This window comes from Pongo abelii, chromosome 2 (genome assembly GCF_028885655.2).
Source record: "Pongo abelii isolate AG06213 chromosome 2, NHGRI_mPonAbe1-v2.0_pri, whole genome shotgun sequence".
Lineage (NCBI taxonomy): Eukaryota > Metazoa > Chordata > Mammalia > Primates > Hominidae > Pongo > Pongo abelii.
Window position 1 is genome coordinate 150,741,635 of NC_085928.1, and position 20,252 is coordinate 150,761,886.

Here is a 20,252-nt window from a genome sequence, read left to right on the forward strand (position 1 = left end):
CAAGACTTGGGCTCAGGAACTCTCTGGTGGTAGAATGGTAGCTTGTAAAAATTCCTTTGACATGTTCTTTTTTTCCTTTTAATTCAGAAATGGCATTCATCATAATGTAATGGGAACTGCTTATTAACTAGTACTATGTTTCAAAATTGTATTCTAAAATCTTTTCTTTCGCAGCTCAGACTTGTAATAAGGTTGAATTGAGTTAGCTGGGTTTTCTGTTTTTTGTTTTGTTTTTGCTGTTTCATCAGGAATTCAGAGTAATAATTCAATTTCTAGGTTTCAGATATTTTTACCACGTAGGTTTAGCACAGGGGAGTGCAGCTGTGCCCAACAGACATGTGATGACTGACAACTATTTCATGTTCAGCCTGGACATATAGCAGTTGTTTACACAGAAGTATTTGTGGGAATTGGATTTGGTCATGATGCCATATTGAGCCAAGAGCATCTTTTCCACAGAAGGTGATGGGACTTGAGAGATGTTTGGGGATTAGAAGATGTGGGAGCTGTAATCCCATAGCACCTCACCCTGCTGGTGAAGCAGGGACTCTTCCTGTGGATCTTATTTTTAGGGCTGTGAGCAAGCAGGCTGTGGGGGTCCTGCTCTGGGCTCAGAATCCTGGCTGTCGCCTGGCATGACTTATATGAGTCTCACCAGATGTCTTGAGGAGCTGCCGTAGACCCCAGGGGTAGGCGCAGAACTCCTGTGGAAAGAAGTGCAGGAAGATGGCAGGAAGGGAACCAAGGACTGCGTGACTTCTTGAGTGGCTGCAGGAGCCTCCTACCTACCTGGAGATGGAAACGGGGAAAGGGAGCTCTGGAAAACTCAGGCTGGAGATTGAACCACAGTGCCAGAAAGAGCCAGTTGGCTGGAACCTCATCCTCTTGGGGTGGGGCCCAACAGAGGCTGAGGCAGATGTTCCAGGCTGGAAAACCTAGGGCAAGGCAGGGACACAACAGCTGAGTCAGCCCCCAGGAAGGCTCACGATGGCAGAGGAGCCATGAACATGGTTGCAGACGTGGCTGCCTACTCTGATGGATGGGATGGTGCTAGTGAGTAGGGGAGGGGCCAGTGGCCAGAATTTGAAAGCAGAGCCACAGCATGGAGCAGAAGCAATAGTTCAAGGAAAAGGGTGACTCCTTGTGTTTAGATTGTGGTATAGGTGTCTGTGTGATTCTTCCAGAGTGTGGAAGTCAGACATAGTACATATCTGCTCGACAGCAGGGCTCTGCCTGTTGTGAGATTTGCTCCCCACCACCACCTGCTCTTTTGTCTCTTATCCTCAGTCTTATTTAAAAAGCAGGATCCTGCAGCTCAGAGAAGTGGAGCCAGTTGTCAAGACACACAGAAAATAAGCAGCAGAACTAGGAATTGAACACAGATCTGCCCATCTCTGGAGCCTCGTCCTTTACACCGCATTAGGTCTCCTTTCAGTCTCTTCCACTGAAGTGTCCCCAGCAAAGAAACACCCACAGCAGCAGAACCACGCACTCCACTTCCCATGTTGGACACAGGCACGTGCACATGTACACACGCACACACACACACGCACATATGCACACACACACACACACCCCTACTCCTTGGGGTCTTAGCTTCAGCTGCAAACTTCTTCAAATCCATGTGAATTTTGGATTCTATCATCATTATTTAGCCATTTTAAAAAACCAAGACTAAAGTATGATCATTATCTTCAAGTTTTCTAGTGAAATGGGCTCCAAAAGAAGGCATCCTGGGATTCAGTGTTCCTCTGGCCAGGCTGTGTACATACACCCCTAGGGCTGTGATCACACCAGACTAGTCCCTAGCACAAGTAGAAATAATGGGAATGCTGACCATGCTAGAGGCTATCAGAAGAGAGTCAGAAGCGGGAGGGTGCAGACCCCAGAGAGTATCAAGGGGAAACGGTGAATGTTCCCACTGTTCAGCAAATTAAAAGTCACAGATAGGTGATGTCAGCAGTGCAGACTAGAAGCAGTCAGGCAGTTACACGATCCCGGCCATCTGGTTAACCTAACATATTTAAATCTAAAACTAAATATAGCTGTTTTCCCAAAAAGCACTCCGCATATTAAAGAACGTAGACAAGATGGAGATTTTCATGTCGTGCCTACAGATGAGGATATTGAGATCTAGATCCTGGCTTAGAATTTCCTGGTGAAGATGCAAGGCATTTCCCGTTTATTGTATCAGTTAGCTTTTGCTTTGTATCAAGCTCCCAAAACTTACTGGCTTAAAATAGCAACCATTATATTTGCTTATAATTCTGGGGACTGGCCATGCAGTTCTTTTAGTCTGGGAAGACCACTGATAACCATCTGCTGGTGGCGTGGCTGGAGCAGGGTGGTCTGGGATGGCCTCATTCACAGTTGTGGTGACAGTTTGCTGTCACCGCAGTTTGTTTGAAGGGAGCCTCAGCAGGGACTGCTTACCTTGGCTCCATGTGGTCTCTCATGCCCCAGCAGTCTGGCCTAGGGTCTTCACATGGTGGTCTCAGTGTTGCAAATGTAGCAAAGGAAGACAAGCCCCAATGCATAAGTACTTTTCAAGTCCCTGCTTGCAACACATTTGCTATTGTCCCATGGCCAAAACAAGTTCCTTGGCCAAGCCAAAAGTCAGTATAGGAAAAGACCAGGTAAGCCCATGGATACAAATGGCATGAAAAAATTGGGGGCTGTTACTGCAACAATTTACCATGCTATAAAACCGAGACTTATAGCAAGTAGCCACTGTTTCCACCGAATGCCTGCCTGAAGACAACTGTAAACCGTACTGTGGCTAATCTCTTATGAAAAGGCAGTGTCAGCCGGGCACAGTGGCTCACACCTGTAATCCCAGCACTTTGGCAGGCAGATCACCTGAGGTCAGGAGTTCAAGACCAGCCTGGCCAATGTGGTGAATCCCTGTCTCTACTAAAAATACAAAAATTAGCCGGGTGTGTGGTGGCAGGCACCTGTAATCCCACCTACTCGGGAGGCTGAAGCAGGAGAATCACGTGAACCCAGGAGGCTGAGGTTGCAGTGATCCAAGATCGCACCACTGCACTCCAGCCTGGGCTACAAGAGCGAAACTCTGTCTCAAAAAAAAAAAAAAGACAAGAAAGAAGAAAATGCAGTATCAAGTAAGACCATAGGAAACATACTTAGCTGTTCTATTGGCCTCTCCCATGAGTCAGGGAGGGGGAAATCCCTTAAGAGCATGGAAGCAGGAAGTAGTTGAGGGACAAGACATGACCCAGCAGCAGAAACAAGGCCCTTGCCTCCCACGTGCAAATGCAGGGCAACCAGCAGGCAGGTCGGCCTCTGAGGTGATGACACAAAAGAAACCATGCGGCATCAGAAACCGGGGGTGGATGATTCCCCAGGGCCAGCACAGTGGCTTCCCAGGCCCAGAGTGAGAGGCCTGAAGACAAGATTTGCACCAGAACTGCAGAGGGAGGGATGTGCAGGAGAACATGTGTACGTGTAGTACTGAGCTTGGGGCATGGAGGCACTGACTCTCAGTTAGGCATAGTGACTCATAGGACAGAAGTGTTTCCCTCAAGCTCTTCCTTTCCATCTTGGGCCTGGGAGAATGGCTCCCACAAAGAAGGGTGGCAAGAAGAAGGGCCATTCCGCCATTAACAAGATGGTGACCTGAAAATACACCATCAATATTCACAAGCATATTCAAGAAGCATATTCAAGAAGGGGCTTCAAGAAGAGTGCCTCTCCAGCACTCAGAGAGATTGAAGGGGAGGGGAACTCCAGATGTGCACATTCATACCAGGTTCAACAAAGCTGTCTGGGCCAGAGGACTAAGGCATGTTCCATACCATCATGCGCGGCTATCCAGGAAACGTAATGAGGATGAAGTTTCAACAAACAAGCTCTATATTTGGTTACCTATGTACCTGTTACCACATTCAAAAATCTAGTCAATGTGGGTGAGAACTAACTGCTGATTGTCACATATGCCAAATAGAGTTACAAAACCACAAAATCAATAAATAAAATGAAATTGGGATCTGTTTGTTAACAGAGATGCTGGTTACTGGACACACAGGCGCAATCGTAAGGTGCAAGTGTGTTTTCATCAATCTGTTAGCAAATGTTCTCTTTTGGTAGAAAGTCTGACAGGTCCCTTAAACAAGTGGGTTTTCAAAGTCACCTACTGGGCCCTTGGGGAGGAAGTGGTAGGCAAGGGGCTCTGGGAGTCTGGCTCCTGCTTCATTCCCAAAAGACGTGCTTTTCATAGTACAGCTTATTGAGATAGAATTCACCCCAGGTGTGCAGCTCAATGGCTATATTCAGTTATATTCACAGTTACGCAGCCCTCACGCATTAGCAGATGAGCTTTTATCTGATTTTGTCTGTCTGGTCTCTGAAGAAGATTATATTTGAATGGGGAAAAGATTCAAGTTTGAAATTACCGTTACAATCTAACTATAGTTTAAGAACCTTTTCTAAAGAGACTATGGTTTGCAAGTTCTCTTTAAAATCCCAAAGAGAACCAGGAAATAAACTTGACTTGTAAAACTGATAGGGTAAAAGTTATAGTAGTCATTCATTTTTTTTTTTTTTTCACAGAAGGGACATTTAGGACCTTATTCAGCTTTTTAAAAAAGTCCTTTTGCACACTTCTAATGTGGTTAAGGGAATTTTGAATAGGCAGGACGAGGCTTCCAGAAGACCCATGGATACAGCTGAAACAGGAGGCTTAGTGGTCCAGGATGAAGGGAGGTCTCAATTAGCAGATGGAGCTAGTCAGTGTAGGAGCAAATCCTTTTGCACACCCAAACCATCCCCCAAGGCATTACTGTGGGACATGTTGCAATGATTGTTGTTCAGATTAACAATTACAACTAAAGAATACCAAGATCATTTCAGCAGAATGTCCGTCAAAAAACGTTGAAGATTTAAAGTTAAAGGTCACAGCAAGATGAGTCCATGTGAAGATTTCCCTCATTTTTCCCTCATTGTCCAGCACATTGTAAATACTCAATAAACATCCTTTGCGTTTTTCCTTGGAAAGGTCATGTCTGTAAAATATCTTATTCCCTGTTGATGTCAGATAAACAAAGCATTCATGAACTGGTTTTTGCTTACTAACTTGAAGGGAGCATTCTCGCTTGGGCTTATTTGGGGGCAAAGACTAATCGTAGAGCATGCTGTTGTTCTCCAGCTAGAGATGCATGCTTCCCTGCCAGGGGACTGGGCTAATCAGATTATTTTCAGTTGACAAATTTAGTTTTCCACCTCTAAACACTCATTTATCACCTCTGCTTTATTCACAGGACATGTTCCCGATTTGAGGTGAAACCATGAAGAGAAAATAGAATACTTAATAATGCTTTTCCGCAACCGCTTCTTGCTGCTGCTGGCCCTGGCTGCGCTGCTGGCCTTTGTGAGCCTCAGCCTGCAGTTCTGTGAGTAGAGCCGGGCACCGCAGGTCGTGGGAGGGTAGAGGCTTCATAGGAAACAAGGAGGCCCCAAAGCCTTGTTTTATAAATGAACAATGAGGCTGAAGACAACGAAGTCTTTTTATTGTTGGCGCTCACAGTGGCCAGTTGCAAGGAGGGATCCTAAACCACCGAGCAGTGTTCTGTGTGCTCTTTTGACTTTTGCATGAATTCCTGAACTGCCTGGTTATTCCCAGATTTTTTGTTCAGATTCACCAGATGGAGACACTAAGTGGCCCTGCTTGACTTCTTATGCTGAGCCACACAGAGCAGAGGTGTTTGGCCCTTTGATTGGGTCCTTGCAAGTTGGGTGTCTGTTTAGCCTTCAGTCAGCCGTGGGGCTGGAGTTGTTTAGAGGGTGGGGAGATTAGGTCACCAGTATCAAACCCACCCCCAAGGCAGCAGGGGCTGCATGGGAAATCCCCTGTGACGAAACAGGAGAACTCTGATAAAGCCAGGCCATGGGCCTCACCATGCAGCATCCTCCACTGAGATTCCTAGGCTCTGGCCAGGCCCCAAATCTATGCACGCTACAGCTCACCTAAGAGTGGCTGTTCTCAGACACAGATGTGGCCCCAGGACCTCCTTAGTGGCAACCCCTCAATGGTGGCCCATGGTCTTCTGGGAGGCCCCTTGCCCTCCTGTGGCCCCTCTCTGCTTCTTCTGTGCTCAGATCCTGGTGCTCCTTTGCCAAGAGCGTTCTCCTCCTCACCCGCTCTCATCATTTCCCTTTCAGCCCTTGCCTCTTCTCCTCTAGGACCCTTCCAGGAATACTTAAGGGTTTGGTGCTTCTTTTATATACATCAGGAGGCCCTGAATCCTTGAACCTGTCTCCCTCCCTCCTTCCCTTCCTTCCTTCCCCCCTTTTTTCTTGAAATAGGGTCTTACTCTGTTGCCCAGGCTGGAGTGCAGTAGCACGATTACAGCTCATTGCAGACTCAACATCTGAGTTTAGGAGTTTAGGTAATCTTCCCACCTCAGCTTCCTGGGTAGCTAGGACTGGAGGCATGCACCACCACACCTAGCTAATTTTTTGTATTTTTATAGAGACAGGGCAGGGTTTCATCATGTTGCCCAGGCTGGTCTCAAACTCCTGACCTCAAGTGAGAACATGAGTTACATAAGCATAAACCTGTGCATTATGGATTAGTGCCATTTTTTACAGCACAATAATAAGCAACCAATAAAGCAATTAAATAAATGGAGCAATTAAACTCCATTTCTACAGAAATGGGGAAATTCCAAAGTCACAGTTTACCTAGAAGAAGAAGAGCAGTAAGAACATCGGCCTCCCTAAGTTCTGGTATTACAGGCCTGAACCACCACGCCTGGCCCCCTCCTTTCACTAACCATGCACTAGTATAATTTTCAGTTCTTGTGTCTCTTCCTCCTACCAGATTGTCTGCTCATTGAGAGCAGGACCACATCTTGTTTCTCTCTGTATCCCAGGAACCAGCACTGCCCAGCACATAGTAATATTTTGTAAATGTCTGCTGAATGCATGAATCCATGCCTGCTCTAAAAAGCAGATGGACCCTTATTTTCTTTCCTTCTGTTGCTGTGTATTTGAAGCTGAGAAAACATCTGTGTGATGCCAGGAATTGTGCTGTTGCTGTCACCTGCCTTCTCTCCATTTAACCACCTCACCCTGATGGGTAGGAGACAAGCAGTTGGCACCCACACCACCCAGGACAGCTGTGTGAGGAGGGGCATTTCTGTTGCAGTTTGAATGATGGAAAGAAGGGCAGGTGGCTCGGTAAGTGGGAATGTTATGAGTGCACAGAGGAACATGGGGAAGGCTTGGCTCTAGGAGGAGGTGGTTTCAAGAGAGGAGGCTTTGAGGAAGTTTCCCTGATTCACTTCCAATTGTGACATATTTCCATGCACATGCATATGACAGGCTATTTCTAATAGTAAAAAGAATTAAAAATACTCGTTTTATCCTTCCAGAATTGGAAAAGAGGTCAAAAGAAGGTGGGCATCAGAAGTTTAAAAATATTCCAGATGGCAAATGAATTGTAAAATATGAATCCTTTCCAAAAAGTGTGGTAAGATTTTCAGTAGTTTAATTGTTTATAAATTTTCATTAAAAATTTTCCATCCTTTGGTTGGAGAAGTAGGATGTTACAATCAACCCTGATTTTATTTTGAGAAGCTGACAGGTTCTGAGACATGAATGTGTGTTACTTGTGTTTGTGGCATTTCTCTTGCATGAGCTGGTTTCCACGTCACTGAATTGGCCTGTGTGTTTTGCTTATATAACTCTTCTGAAAGTACCTTCTGTTTTAGGAAAGCCAATTTTCAGCCATACTTTTTTAAGGAAAATTTTGCAGGGTAAATTAGCCTGTCTGGGTCTGAGCTCTTTATTCTTGGATACGTTGGAGATCGGAAAGATATTAAGATATGGACGTTCTTACTGCTCTTCTTTTAGGTAAACTGTAACTTTGGAATTTCCCCATTTCTGTAGAAGTGAGTTTAATTGCTCTATTTATTTAATTGCTTTATTGGTTGCTTATTATTATGCTGTAAGAAACGGCACTAATTCATAATGCACAGGTTTACGCTTATATACCACTTATGTTCTCATTCTTATCCTAAAATATATGGACTTTTTTCTTTACCATTTCTTTTTACTTATTTTTGAATACCAAATTAGCATATATAATTACTTTAAGTAACATATTTGAGGCAACCAAGTATAACTCGGTTTTCTCATGCTTTAAGTAAAGAGTATGGCTTTGTTATCTGAAATGATCATGTATTTTATTTGGTCTTGTTGGTAGCTTTATTTTCCTGATGTTTTGAATATGAAAAAGAAATAGCCCAGGTTACGATTCAAAAATCAGATTGCTTAAATAAGTATGTCTTCCTCTGGATACAGAAAGTATGAGTGAACCCACATATATTTATTAAGTGCTTATGTGTGTTTGACATTTTTCTACACTATGGAAGCGGAGGTAGTAAGGAAATACAGAAAAGATTAAGATATTGTTCACAGTTTCTCAAAATATGTTCATCTTAAATGGTGCTAATGACTTGCTATATGCTAATAGTCTTTAATAAAAATAATTCCATTTTTGTTTTCAAGTCTTTAATGTTTTGTGTTTGGAAGGTGAAACATTCTGAAATTCCTGATGTTTGAATTGTAGAAGGGAACAGGCAAGGCATAGATATTTTTGGTTATTGTAGTTAAATACATACAAGTGGAAAAATAACTTCAAATTAAAGGACTCTTTTAGTGCAACAAGGAAATACTGTCAGGATGTGAAGACTTAGGAATCATGAGTTATGTTTCTGCTTTTTGTGCTCATTTGTAGTCATTCACTTCCCTCCTTGGCCCTTGCATTTTCTTAATGCTGATTTTATGCTCATTTCTCCATGTTCTGACCACCATTCCCAAAATGGTGGTGTGACAGGAGCACGCAGGCTCTAGAATCATAATTTGAATGTCAGCTTCCCTGCTAAGTGGCTGTGTGTCCTATTCCTTCTTCTGTAAAATAGAGTTAATTATTGCTGTTTTGCAAGGTTGCTGTGAGAACGGAGATATGGGAAAACCCTTGGCTCATGGAAGCATAGCCAACATAAACCTTTTAAGCAAACCAGTGCAGAGTTCCTTCATAGTGCACCATCATCAGAAACCAGGGCTCCTGGTGTTCCAGAAGTTGCCAGAGCTTATGTTACTTCAGCCACTTGGTGGGGAAAGCTTTTGAAATAGATCACGCATGCATTTGTTTTTAATCAGAGGGCGTTGGCCATGATGGGGTTAATTTATACTGAGCACATGGCACCCATATCTGGGATTTCCCTCTTGGTCAGGGCCCTGATTGGCCAGAGCAGAGTCGAAGGGAATGCTGACGGTGAACTGGAGATTCAGATTCCGAGTGGGAAAAGAGGAAAAGAGGAAAAGAGGAGGGCTAACCTGCAAAAATGAGAGTGAGGGTTGTCGTCAGTATCTGAAGGGCCCTTTCTGCAAGAGGAGGTGAACATGGAGACCCATTTCAGTTAAGCATATGGTAGAACTTCCTAAAAGTCAGTGCCATGCAGAGGTGGAATGGATGGTGTGTTCTCCGTCACTGGAGTCTGCAAACTCTGGAGGGCTGCTCTTTGAAGAGTAAAGTATTGGATAGGTCATTGAGTCTGATCCCATTTAAAGTCTCTTTAAACTCTGAGGTTTTATGAATTTTATGTTTTCTCATTGATCCAGTGCCATGAGTATGTGAAACTTTGTTCTTTAGCAAATGTTCTTTAGTTTCCACTGTGTATTAGGCCCCGGGCTGAGAGTTTAATCCCTCATGGGCCCCAGGGAACTCTTTGTCCAGTGGAGAAGAATCACAAGCCTACACCCTGGAATACCAGGTGCTGTGTGCTGGGACAGGTAAGAGGCAGCAGCACAGTGGGGTCGGAAAGAATGTGGGCTCTGGAGTCAGACTGCCTGGATCAAATCCTTGTCCTGCCACTTACCAGCTATGTGACCTCAGGCAACTTCTTTACACTCTCTGTGCCTTTGTTTCCCCATCTGTAAAATGGGGACAATGATAGTTTGTATTTCATAGGGTTGGCAAAGGATTCAGCAAACTAATATTTATAAAACACCCGGAACAGTACCTGGCACATGGTAATCACTACATATGTGTTTGTTAAACAAATGAATTAGAGATTGTTTATGGAAGGGTAGTATGAGAGACTAGAGTACAGGAACCCAGTCCAGCTTGGAGTTGGGGAAGACTCCCTAAAAGAGGTGGCATCTGAGTTCATCCTTTAAAGAAAGCAGGAGTGGTCAAGGAGGCAGCTGAGTACAGGTGCTCCTGGCCAAATGTGCAAAGGCAGAGTGAGAGAGAGCAGGCCTGGGTGAGTCACCTGTAGGTAGATGTGAAGTTGGAACGAAGTCTGGGACCTACCTGCTATCACTACACTATTCCTGAGGCTGTGAGGAGCCACTGAAGCGAGGAAGACACTGTCAGATTTGTGTCTTGGAAAGACTGCAGTCCAGCACAGTGTTTTCCAAAGCACCTTCATCAGAATAACCTGGGAAGCTTGTCAAAATGCATGTTCCAAAACCAAAAAAAAAAAAAAAAAACACATTTTGTGCCCTTCCTTACGGAATCGGTAGCGGAACCCAGAAATCTGCATCTTTAACAAACTCCCTGGGTGAGTCTAATGCACACAAAATCTAAGAACTGCCAATCCAGAGGCTGGTGAAAGGGTGATGCTGGGAGGCACCTTAGAGGCTGTTTTGCTCATCTAGTAGCAAGCTGAGGGTGGCCCCAATGAAGGTATTGACCCTGAAAGGAAGAAGCAAAGCCAAGAGGCGTCATGGTGGTTCTGTGGAACTCTAGCTAATTGGGTGGTGTTGTGGGGCTAGGATGATGGGGTCGGGGGGACTCTACCATGGCACCCAGGAGTCTGGCTCGGGGAGTTCAGTAGACATTTCATTCATGCATGCATTCATTCACGTAAATGTCTCATCTCCATCTGGGATAAGTCTGCCATAGGTGGAAGTAAATTCTCAGAACACAGACTGGGAAGTCAACCATGCAGGGCTGGTGGCTCCCTGGGTCTGAAGGGAGAGGCCCAGGGAAAGTGCTCAGAGCAAGAAGGGAAATGGGACAGGTCCTAGGCAGCAGGACAATCTGGGGCAGAGCAGGAAGGAGACCAGGCTGGGAGGAGTCATTGAAGGCACGGACATCATTGGAGGTAGCCAACGGGCCCAGTGGATGCAGTGTCCTGCCTAAGAGTGGACCTGAGGGTCTGAGGCCTATGAGAGACCCTGTCAGAAGCCACCGTCTGGGGACTTTGTATTCCCTGCTGGTGAAGCCCTGGTTTCCAGAGGACCAGGGCTCCTTGGAGCGGTGGAAGCTGCTCCAGACCAACAGCCTGTGAACTTGTTTTGTTTGGCCCAACCCCTGTTTTTAGATTGTTACATTTATTTACCAAAGTTTTAAAACTAGGCAATTTCGTGTAAACTTCCAGCTCCTCTTTGAAAAACCAGACTCTGCAGCAACCTGAGGCCCACAGTGCATTACAGGGACCGCTGGCAGGAGCCGGGCAGCTGAATTGGGGCTGCCTCCGTGGTGGGGGGAGTGCTGTCTTGGTCGCCACAGCGCCCACCTGCCTAGTCCCTGTCAGCTTCTGAATTTGTGCCCTGTGATGCAGATGGAAGAGAGAGCCAAAAGAAAATCTGGGCAGATAGAGGACAAGGGGCCACGAAGGAGACAGAACAGCAGCAGCCAGGGGGTGGACTGTGGACAGGAGTGGTCTAGAAGCCAAGGGGGCAACCTGCTTAGAAGTTCTCAGGTGGGGAGCTGAGGAGGCCCCACTCAGCCAGCTCTGTGTGTGTGAGAGAGGAAGAGATAGAGGGAGAGAGGGAGAGATGGGGGCAGAGAGGGAGAGATGAGGGGGAGAAGGGGAGAGACAGCCGGTGGGGAGAGAGGGAGAGATGGCAGGGGGAGAGAGGGAGAGACAGCGGTGGGGGGAGAGAGGGAAAGAGCGTGCATGTGTTTTCGATAGTTTCCCTGGAAACTCTCCTACCTGCAGAGCTATCATGTTTCCTGTGGCCCCGATCCCCTATATCCCCTCCCTTTTTCCGTGCTGCTTTCAGTCTGATATCCGCTAAGAAAGAAATTAACAATGCTTGATAGAACAGTGTGTACATTAACATAGAACTGCCTCTGAGTAGGCAAGCAAGGAGCCCTGACAGGTGCCAGGGTGCTCTGACACCTTCCTCGGTGGTTCAGACCCTCGTGTCCTCAGTCCTGCTCACTCTTGTAGATGGCCATTAGCATTTGTGGTTTTGACTCTTTGCAGGGACCCCTGAGATCTGTAGTATATGGTGATAGTGATTCTGCTGAGGCACACATCTGGATGAAAGTAGCGGGAAGTGAGCTGCTCAGCTGCTGAGGAAGCCACGTCCTGCCACACAGCCAGGGGAGGTGGTCGTCCCTTGTTCTTTGTCCTGTGTACGTTCAGTGGAGAAAAGCACGGAGTGGTATGTTTGAATCTGGGGATGCGTGAAGATCTCAGTATGCTTCATGGAAAAGGTTTGGGGATGCAAGCCCTTAGAATGCCCAGGGTCTAACGTACTGCGTCTTCTATTCTAAAAGCCCCAATGCGCTTCCTCCTGGGCTTTTATTTTGTTCAGCTGGAGACAAAAAGTATGAGAAATTGAAAGTGAAGGTTTACATTGTTAACCTAAGAGTTCTGTCATATCGCCATCTCTTCGTTGCGACCAAAGTTTTAAATTCTTTAATGAATTTAAAATTCATTTTAAATTTTTTATTAATTTTGGTCCTTTTCTTAAGATTTTACTTTCTGTTTGATTTCTGGGAATTTTAATTTTGCTTTTCCTCAGAATGCTGTATGTCCAGTTGCCACATAGAGTTAAATATCTGCAGGTGAAAAAAAAAAAACACCATAGATGAGTGACAAAATTAAATCTGACAAATAAGCTATTGTCACAATTTCTTAAGCTCATGTTGTAGATGCGTTGGAGTGGGAAGGTGAGAGTGTCATGTAGCAGGTTCTTCTGCAAGCTGAGAATGGACACATGTCTGTGGGTCATTTCTAGTTTTCTTTCAGGGTGGAGCTAGATAATGACCTCCCTCCCTCCCTCCCTCTCTGTCTCCCTCCCTCCCTCTGTCCCTCTCTGTCTCCCTCCCTCTCTCCCTCTCTCCCTCCTTCCCTCCCTCCCTTTCTCCCTTCTTCCCTTTTTTCTTCTTAGTTCCTTATCTTAAAGAAGTTCTCGTCAATAATTAGATGAGGGGATAGAGATATCTGTTAAAGATGTTTACTGCAGCATCATTTGTAATAGGAAACAGAGGAGAAGGCAACCAACGTGTACGACAGTAAATATCCCATTACCTCATGATCACATAGACCTGTCTCTATTGACTTGGAAGGTTGTGCATAATATATTAAATTTAAAAATGGTACCTTTATATGGGGGTGGGTGGGGGAGAGAGAGAGAGAGAGAGAGAGAGTGTGTGTGTGTGTGTCTCTTAGGTCAGCAAGAGCAAATACTATCATGGCTAGTTAGTAAAAATAGAAAGCATTAGTAGAAGTATTCAGTGAATTCAGGAGAGTGCCTGGAGATCTCCAAGATCCACTGAAGAGATGAACAGAATAGGAAGCCACAGGATTTATGTGGCTGTACCCACTGCAGGGAGAGCGCAAGGCCAGCTGGAGTCTGATAGGCAGAGTGTGCGCCCGCTGATCCAAGCCACCCAGCACAGACCCCGCTCACTCCCTGTTGTCTTGGCAACAGGGCTTCGGCCCCATGCTGATGACATTAAAAGGAGGAAGCCCATCTTGAAATGAAGTGAGTGCTGATCAGAGGCAGAGCCCTGTCATGTACTAGCAGCCCCACCTCACGAGAGGGAAAGAAGAGGCTGATCTAAAAGAGACTATGAAGGCAGAATCTGAATCCTGTACACAAGGGTGAAGTAGGGCGGGCACCTGGGAGGGAGCTCTGGGACTGCCTCACCATCCTACCCTCACTGCCATCCTGCCCTCCTGCCAGTGTGGCTGTCACACACACTGCAGATGCACTCTGTGCCTCAGAGCCGTAGCTCAGGGGTGGGCTCAGGTGGGAGAGAATGGGGAGGTGGCTGGGATGCATGGCCCCTCTAGGATTTATCTGGCTGGAGCTTCAGCATCACATCTTGCCTCTCTTTGCCTTTCTCTTTTCCCTGTGTCATCCGAGGGACTGGACTCCACTGGCCAGGGGTTTGCCCGTCCACACCAGCCCTAGGTATCTACCAGAGGGTGGGGCAGCTCTTGTGGGATGTCCACATGCCTGAGAGTACAGGCCCCACCTTGGGCCACATTCTCTCTTTCCTTGAGGTGGCCTCCTCAAAGCCCCTCGCCTGTCTGGCTATGTCTTTTGAGCCTTTACACAGAAGGCAGACAACCCACCCACCCTCAAGGACAGGTTGCTGGTTTGGTGGCCTCAGTGGGTTGCAGACCTTTGAGACACAGGAAGCTTATTTGCTCCTCTTGGGGAGAGAGAGCAATGTCCTCGGGCCTGAGTGACCATCCGTCACCATTCCCACCGGAGCAGGGACAGAAGCACATGTTTAGCCTCTGGCAGGGCACATATATACTCAAATACTAAAATATTCCTTGTGCGGTTCTCTGGGTGGTAGGATTTATGGGTGATTTTCCTTTTCTTTTTATACTTTAGTGTTGAATCACTATTTTAGGATGAACTCATGTTTTTTATGAAGCCTAAAGATGCCTTTTCATTTTGAAAAAAGAAAATGTGTTCATCTCTTCTTGAGTGTTGAAATTGAAAACCTGTTTCCAGGTACATTGGGTTCTTAGCCTGAACCCGTGGACTTCTGCGCTGTCCCATGGGGTTTCAGGGGTCCTGTAAACCCCCAGAAGTCAAATTCACAAGACTGTGTTCACATCGTCTTTCAGAGATGAGGATCAATCGTTTTCATCAGATTCTCAAAGATGAGGGTCATAACCTTCATGACCCAAAAAGGTTAAGGAGACAGGTTCTTTTCATGGTTCTTTTTGGAGGCCTGTCCTGGAAATCTCTTATTTCTAGTTTCTGTCTTGAGTGTGTGGTGATTTGGAGTCTGGTGTTGGCATCATCTAATCCAATGGCCCTGTTAGGGTAAGGCCAGTTACCAGCAGCTCCCAGAAGAGTGTGGGGTTTCCCGACTCCTCTGAGAGGCTGCAACTGGGGCTCAAGCCCAGGCCACAGGGGGAGCCCCCATGCCCAAGCAATGGGTGGACTTAGGTCCCAGAGGCAAAAGTCAGAGGAAAGGGTCAGGGAGGGAGGAGATAGAGCTTGCAAATAGCCCAGGGAGCAGAGCTCCAGGCTGATAGGATGTGCCCAGCCCTGAACTCTGCTGGAGTTCTCCGGCTCCCTGAATGCTACCAGGCGTATCAGAAGCACTTAATAAATTCTTACCTAATGTGGTTCACCATGAGGCAACATTAAGAATGAGGAAAACAAGAAAGGTTGGTGTATTGTGGCTCAAAGTGGGTAGATCAAAATGGGAAAAGCAGAGTCAACTGTTTGATCAATCTCATTTATGTAAAACCAAGTGTCTCAAAGTCTACAAACATGGGCTTGACTTTTCCCATTTCACCTGTATAACATGATTCCCACTCCAGCCTTTAAAAGCAGATGATGAGAGGCAGATAACAACTGTGGGCTCTTCATTGTGGTTCTGGTTTTCATTTGACACTTACAATGCACTTTTAAAATTCGGTACAGGTTAGAGACAGGGTGGGCATTCAAGATAATTTAGTGTGTCGAGGAGCACTAAGGGAATTGTGGGAACTGACAGAGTGCGTCATTATTCCTTGGCAGACCAGTGAAGGAGAGAGAATTCAAGAGGCTTTTGGTTTATTTGGGGGAGGAAATTGGAGAAATTAGGTGGCAGGACTGGGGGGTGTTTTAGCTTATGAGGAGGCGCTATCTCAGATAAGCTGAATGTATTTAAGGGAGCCAGAAAAGCTGCTAAGATTGGAGTGGCCGAGAGGAGAAGGGAGATTGGCTGGTTGTGCTTTTGTGAAGGGGTGGACGCAGGGGTTTGATATCCCTTCCAGATCCCAAGTTGAAGGGAACGCCTTTTAAGAGCCTGCGAGAAACAGGAATAATCACATCCAGGGGATGGATGTAGAAAATAGCATTCATTCATTCATTTAGAAGATGGGGTCTCACTCTGTCACCCAGGCTGGAATGCAATAGTGTGATCAGGGCTCACTGCAGCCCCGAACTCCTGAGCTCAAGCGATCCTCCTGCCTCAGTCCCCCGAGTAGCTGGAACTCTAGGCGTGCACCACCATATCCCACTCACTTTTTAAACATTGAAAATAGTATTTCTTGATTCCTTACCAGAATCCATTCACAGGTGGTATCTCATCATCATCATTACCACCCTAATCTGTAGGTGTCATCACCTTCATTTGACAGATGAAGGAAATGAGGCACAGAGAGGCAGGGATACTTGCCCCAGGTCACACAGCTAGGAGGTAACAGAGCCAGGATGTGAACTCACATCTTTGTAATACTATAGCTCATTTGCAGCCCCCAGCCCCGGGCTACCTCCCTGCATTCAGAACCATGGTAGCAGGGGCAACTGAGGACAGATGTCAGTGGAGTTCCAAGGAAAAAGTGACTGTAGTCCCCTAAGGAAGTGACTAGCCCAGTGTTGAAGTCCCAAAAAGGGCAAGGCAGACCCTGGAGCTAGGAAGGTAAACAGATAGTGGAGCTGGACCTTGACCCCAAGAGGTTCTTTGCTGGTGTAGTCAGTGGGGTGACTTGTGTGGCAGCTGAGCCCAGAGCAATGGAGACAGAGCTGAGCCAACACTTTAGCCTCATCATGCTCACATTTCCCGGGAAACTCTGGGTCCCTGATACCCAACTGTAATCTGCCAGGTGTCTGTGTAATCAGAAGAAGGCTGGCAGCCAAATCACACAAGCATGGGGATGGCAGGAGGGAGGGGTTTAGAAGCCATCTGACTTCCACTGCAGAAGTGTCTTCCACATGGGACAGCCTGTCTTTCCTGGAAAGGTCCTTTATTGGCACAGCTGCCTAGAGTCAGGTCCCCATCCCTGGGCTAGTTACCAAGGCAGAGACATGGTCCTGGAGGAGCAGCGTGACAGCCCCCACTGGGCCATGGGGTTGGCACGAGGAGGAGCTGCTCCCAAAGGAGGATGGGTCTGTCGCCACAGAAGGAAGTGGGGAAAGATGAGCTGACCCAGGGATGGGGCCCTTCGTTGTGCTCCATTAAAGTCAGTTTCAAGGCACCTGCAAGGAGCTTGCATACAACAGTTTCCTAAGGCAAGAAGAAGGCTGTGTATGCAGGTAGATTTCTGTCCTTGGCCCTATCCCAGGGCCTTGGTATAGGGAGGTGACCTGGATATCAGGGAGGTTGGCTTGACACCCTAGGGGAAAGAAACTGGTGTGTCCTTGTGCAAGTCAAAGTAACTCCCAGATGATGAGCTGGCAGCAGATGCTCGGCTATAACTTTATCTGCTGCCCCTATGGTTGTTGAGTTTCAGGGATAACTAAGGTGCCCTGAGGTTCAAAGGCCAGGCAGGGGTTTGTGGCCTAGCAGCCTGTGCTGTTATGATCTGACTCTGACCCTGGCCTTTTCCCTCCTTTTTTTCTATTCCATGGGGACAATCAATGGAATAAACAAAAATTAAAATGAGCAAATCATCATTAGATGAAACATGTCTCTCTAGAAAAGTTTCTAGTGTTCGCTACTAACCCAAGTCTAGTTGATTAGGTCGTGTTTTGCTTAAAGCTGTTATTGACCACTCCTGGGCTCTCTATAGGGACAGAACTAATGGAATGTGTGTGTGTATATATATATATATATATATATATATTTATAAAGAGGAGTTTATTAAGTATTAACTCACACGATCACAAGGTCCCACAATAGGCTGTCTGCAGGCTGGGGAGCAAGGAGAGCCAGTCTGAGTTCCAAAACTGAAGAACTTGGATCCGATGTTCAAGGGCAGGACGCATCCAGCACGGGAGAAAGATGTAGATTGGGAGGCTAGGCCAGCCTCTCTATTCATATTTTTCTGCCTGCTTATATTCCAGCTGCATTGGCAGCTGATTAGATGGTGCCCACCCAGATTAAGGGGGGGGTCTGCCTTTCCCAGCCCACTGACTCAAATGTTAATCTCCTTTGGCAACACACTCACAGACACACCAAGGAGCAATACTTTGTGTTCTTCAACCCAATCAAGTTGACACCCAGTATTAACCATCACATCGGTAACTTCCCAATATTTCCTTTATATCCATGTCTTCACTGCATCATTTCCATACCTGCACCCCCCCCAACCAGCAACCAGTGAGTATAGGGGGCCCCATGCCTAAGAAGGCTATTTTCTCTTTATGGTCCACGTGCTTTCTCCCCACCTTTTCTTATTTAATGTCTGACTGTCCCCCGCAACTGGATTATAAACCCCATGAGGCTAGAGACCTTGTCCGTTTTATTCTCTGAAGAATCCCCAGCATGTGCTCCATACATGTTGGATGGCCAGATGGACAAATGCATAAATACTGAGCTTAGTGGGTGAGCAGGCCCGGGCTTACAGGCTGCAGGACCTTAGGTAACTCCCTTGACCTGCCTCTGCCTAAGGTCTACTGTCTGGCTGATGGTTACTCTTCCTAGGTTGAGATCCAAAGCTGGGAAAAGCAGAGAGAGGATCAGTTTGGCTTGCATCCTAGCTATAACTATGGGAATGTTTACTAGTAATACATACAGAGTCATCCACTGTGCATTTGGGAGATGGGGTGGGGAAGGGTGGTGGGGAGGGAGCCTGCATGGGATAGCATCTGGTTGTTTCACTCATGATTCTAAGAAATTTGTTGGTTGCTTCTGAGAGGGAGGGTCCAAAGGAGATGCTTTAGAGGTCATGTTCTGTGCCATTTCTTTGAAATTGAGACCTTGTTGTCATCTTTACACATGTGGGTTATAGATGTGTGGACAGGATGAAAGTGATCGTAGATGAGATGAGCAGAGAACGCCGCCATAAAAGAGAGGCTTATTTCCAAAGGTAGCTTATGGAAATTTGCCCTCCTACTTGGTAATCACACCACAGAGAAATTGCATGCCCGTTGGTACAGAGTTAATCATCAGTAAAAGATATCTGGTATCCTGTTATTCATGTTGGTCCTGTTGGCACAGTGGCCCCAGGGCACTCATTTAGATTCATGGGTTTTCCCAACTACATAATGAAACTCGTTATCCTTCCATCTATTTATCTGCCCACTATTCCTTCTGATGCCACCACAGCCTCTTTCTCTTGCCCTGTGACATCTGAGCTGCTGTCATCTGCCTGAGGTCACCAGAGTTTCTAATTGTCCCACAGGACAGCAAGAGGCATGGGGGGCCTGGGCAAAGCCTGCTGGGAGGAGCAGTGTCCTGGAGCAGTGTCTGCCCGCAGCCCCTGGGTCTGTCCCTCAGCTCCCTTTATCTAGATGATCAGGGCAAGCCTCAAGAGCTGATGTGGTGAGTAGCACAGCACCAGGGCAGAGGCAGCCTGCAGCCTGGGGTCTGCTCCTCCAGGCCCCTTCCCAGCCTTCCTCCTGGAGCCTGGCCTGCACATCGACCCTGGTGAGGCCAACCTGACCAGGCCTTACGGGACCTAAGGCGTATCCTGAGCCAGCTTGCTGACCCTCATCTGCCATGTTTGGCTGTGTTTCACGGCCTCCCCTCTGCTCCTCTCCTCTTCCCCTCCACACAGCCAGCTTCATCAGCCTTTCAGGCCCAGCTAGGTGTCTCCTCTGGGAAGCCTGTTTGGATGCCCCTCACCCAGACTGGTTCAGCAACCCTCAGTGCTCCACATGAGGAGTCAATGAGATATTTCATCAAAAGCATGGAGCACAGCATCTGGCCCATTTCAGCAGGTATTTTTGGAAGACCTATCCTCTGTCAGTCAGTGGGGGATATAAATGTGAAAGAGGCACACTCCCAGCCCTCTGGATGTTTGGGATGGCAGGGTGACAAACTGGGATACCCCTGCTTACATATACTATGCTGTGAGCCATGACGGCAGCAGGAACTGGGTAGGCTCATAGAAGAGGATGTGGGAACTGGGGATTCAGGGCGGGCTTCCTGCAGGAAGTGACCCTAGGATCAGTTACAGTGTTGGCCAGATTTCGGGAGCAGAAGGTGAGAGTAGAGTTGCCAGCAAACAGTGGAGCATAGGTGAGAAACATCCTGTGGGGTGGGGCAGCTCAGAGCAGCTCAGAACAGTGAGAACCAAGTTGGGATTGGGGTCAAGATGGAGCTGGGAAGACTTCTCCTCACAGCTTCTATGCGTCAG

The 20,252-nt window shown here is 46.8% G+C and overlaps 1 protein-coding gene across 6 annotated transcripts in view; it reads left to right on the plus strand.

Annotated features, from left to right (window-relative positions):
- Positions 1-20,252, plus strand: part of PXYLP1 (2-phosphoxylose phosphatase 1) — a 63,210-nt gene that overhangs the window by 23,401 nt on the left and 19,557 nt on the right. For 4 of the 6 annotated variants that reach the window (XM_054552714.2, XM_002814109.5, XM_054552715.2 and 1 more), the window contains one exon: positions 5,277-5,408. In XM_054552714.2, coding sequence (XP_054408689.1) covers positions 5,330-5,408 — 79 coding nt within the window. In that variant the 5' untranslated portion in view covers positions 5,277-5,329. Of the gene's footprint in view, positions 1-5,276; positions 5,409-5,436; positions 7,198-7,391; positions 7,490-18,745; positions 19,834-20,252 lie in introns of those variants that run through there. The other 2 variants (XM_009239364.4, XM_024244301.3) reach the window with 2 other exon arrangements.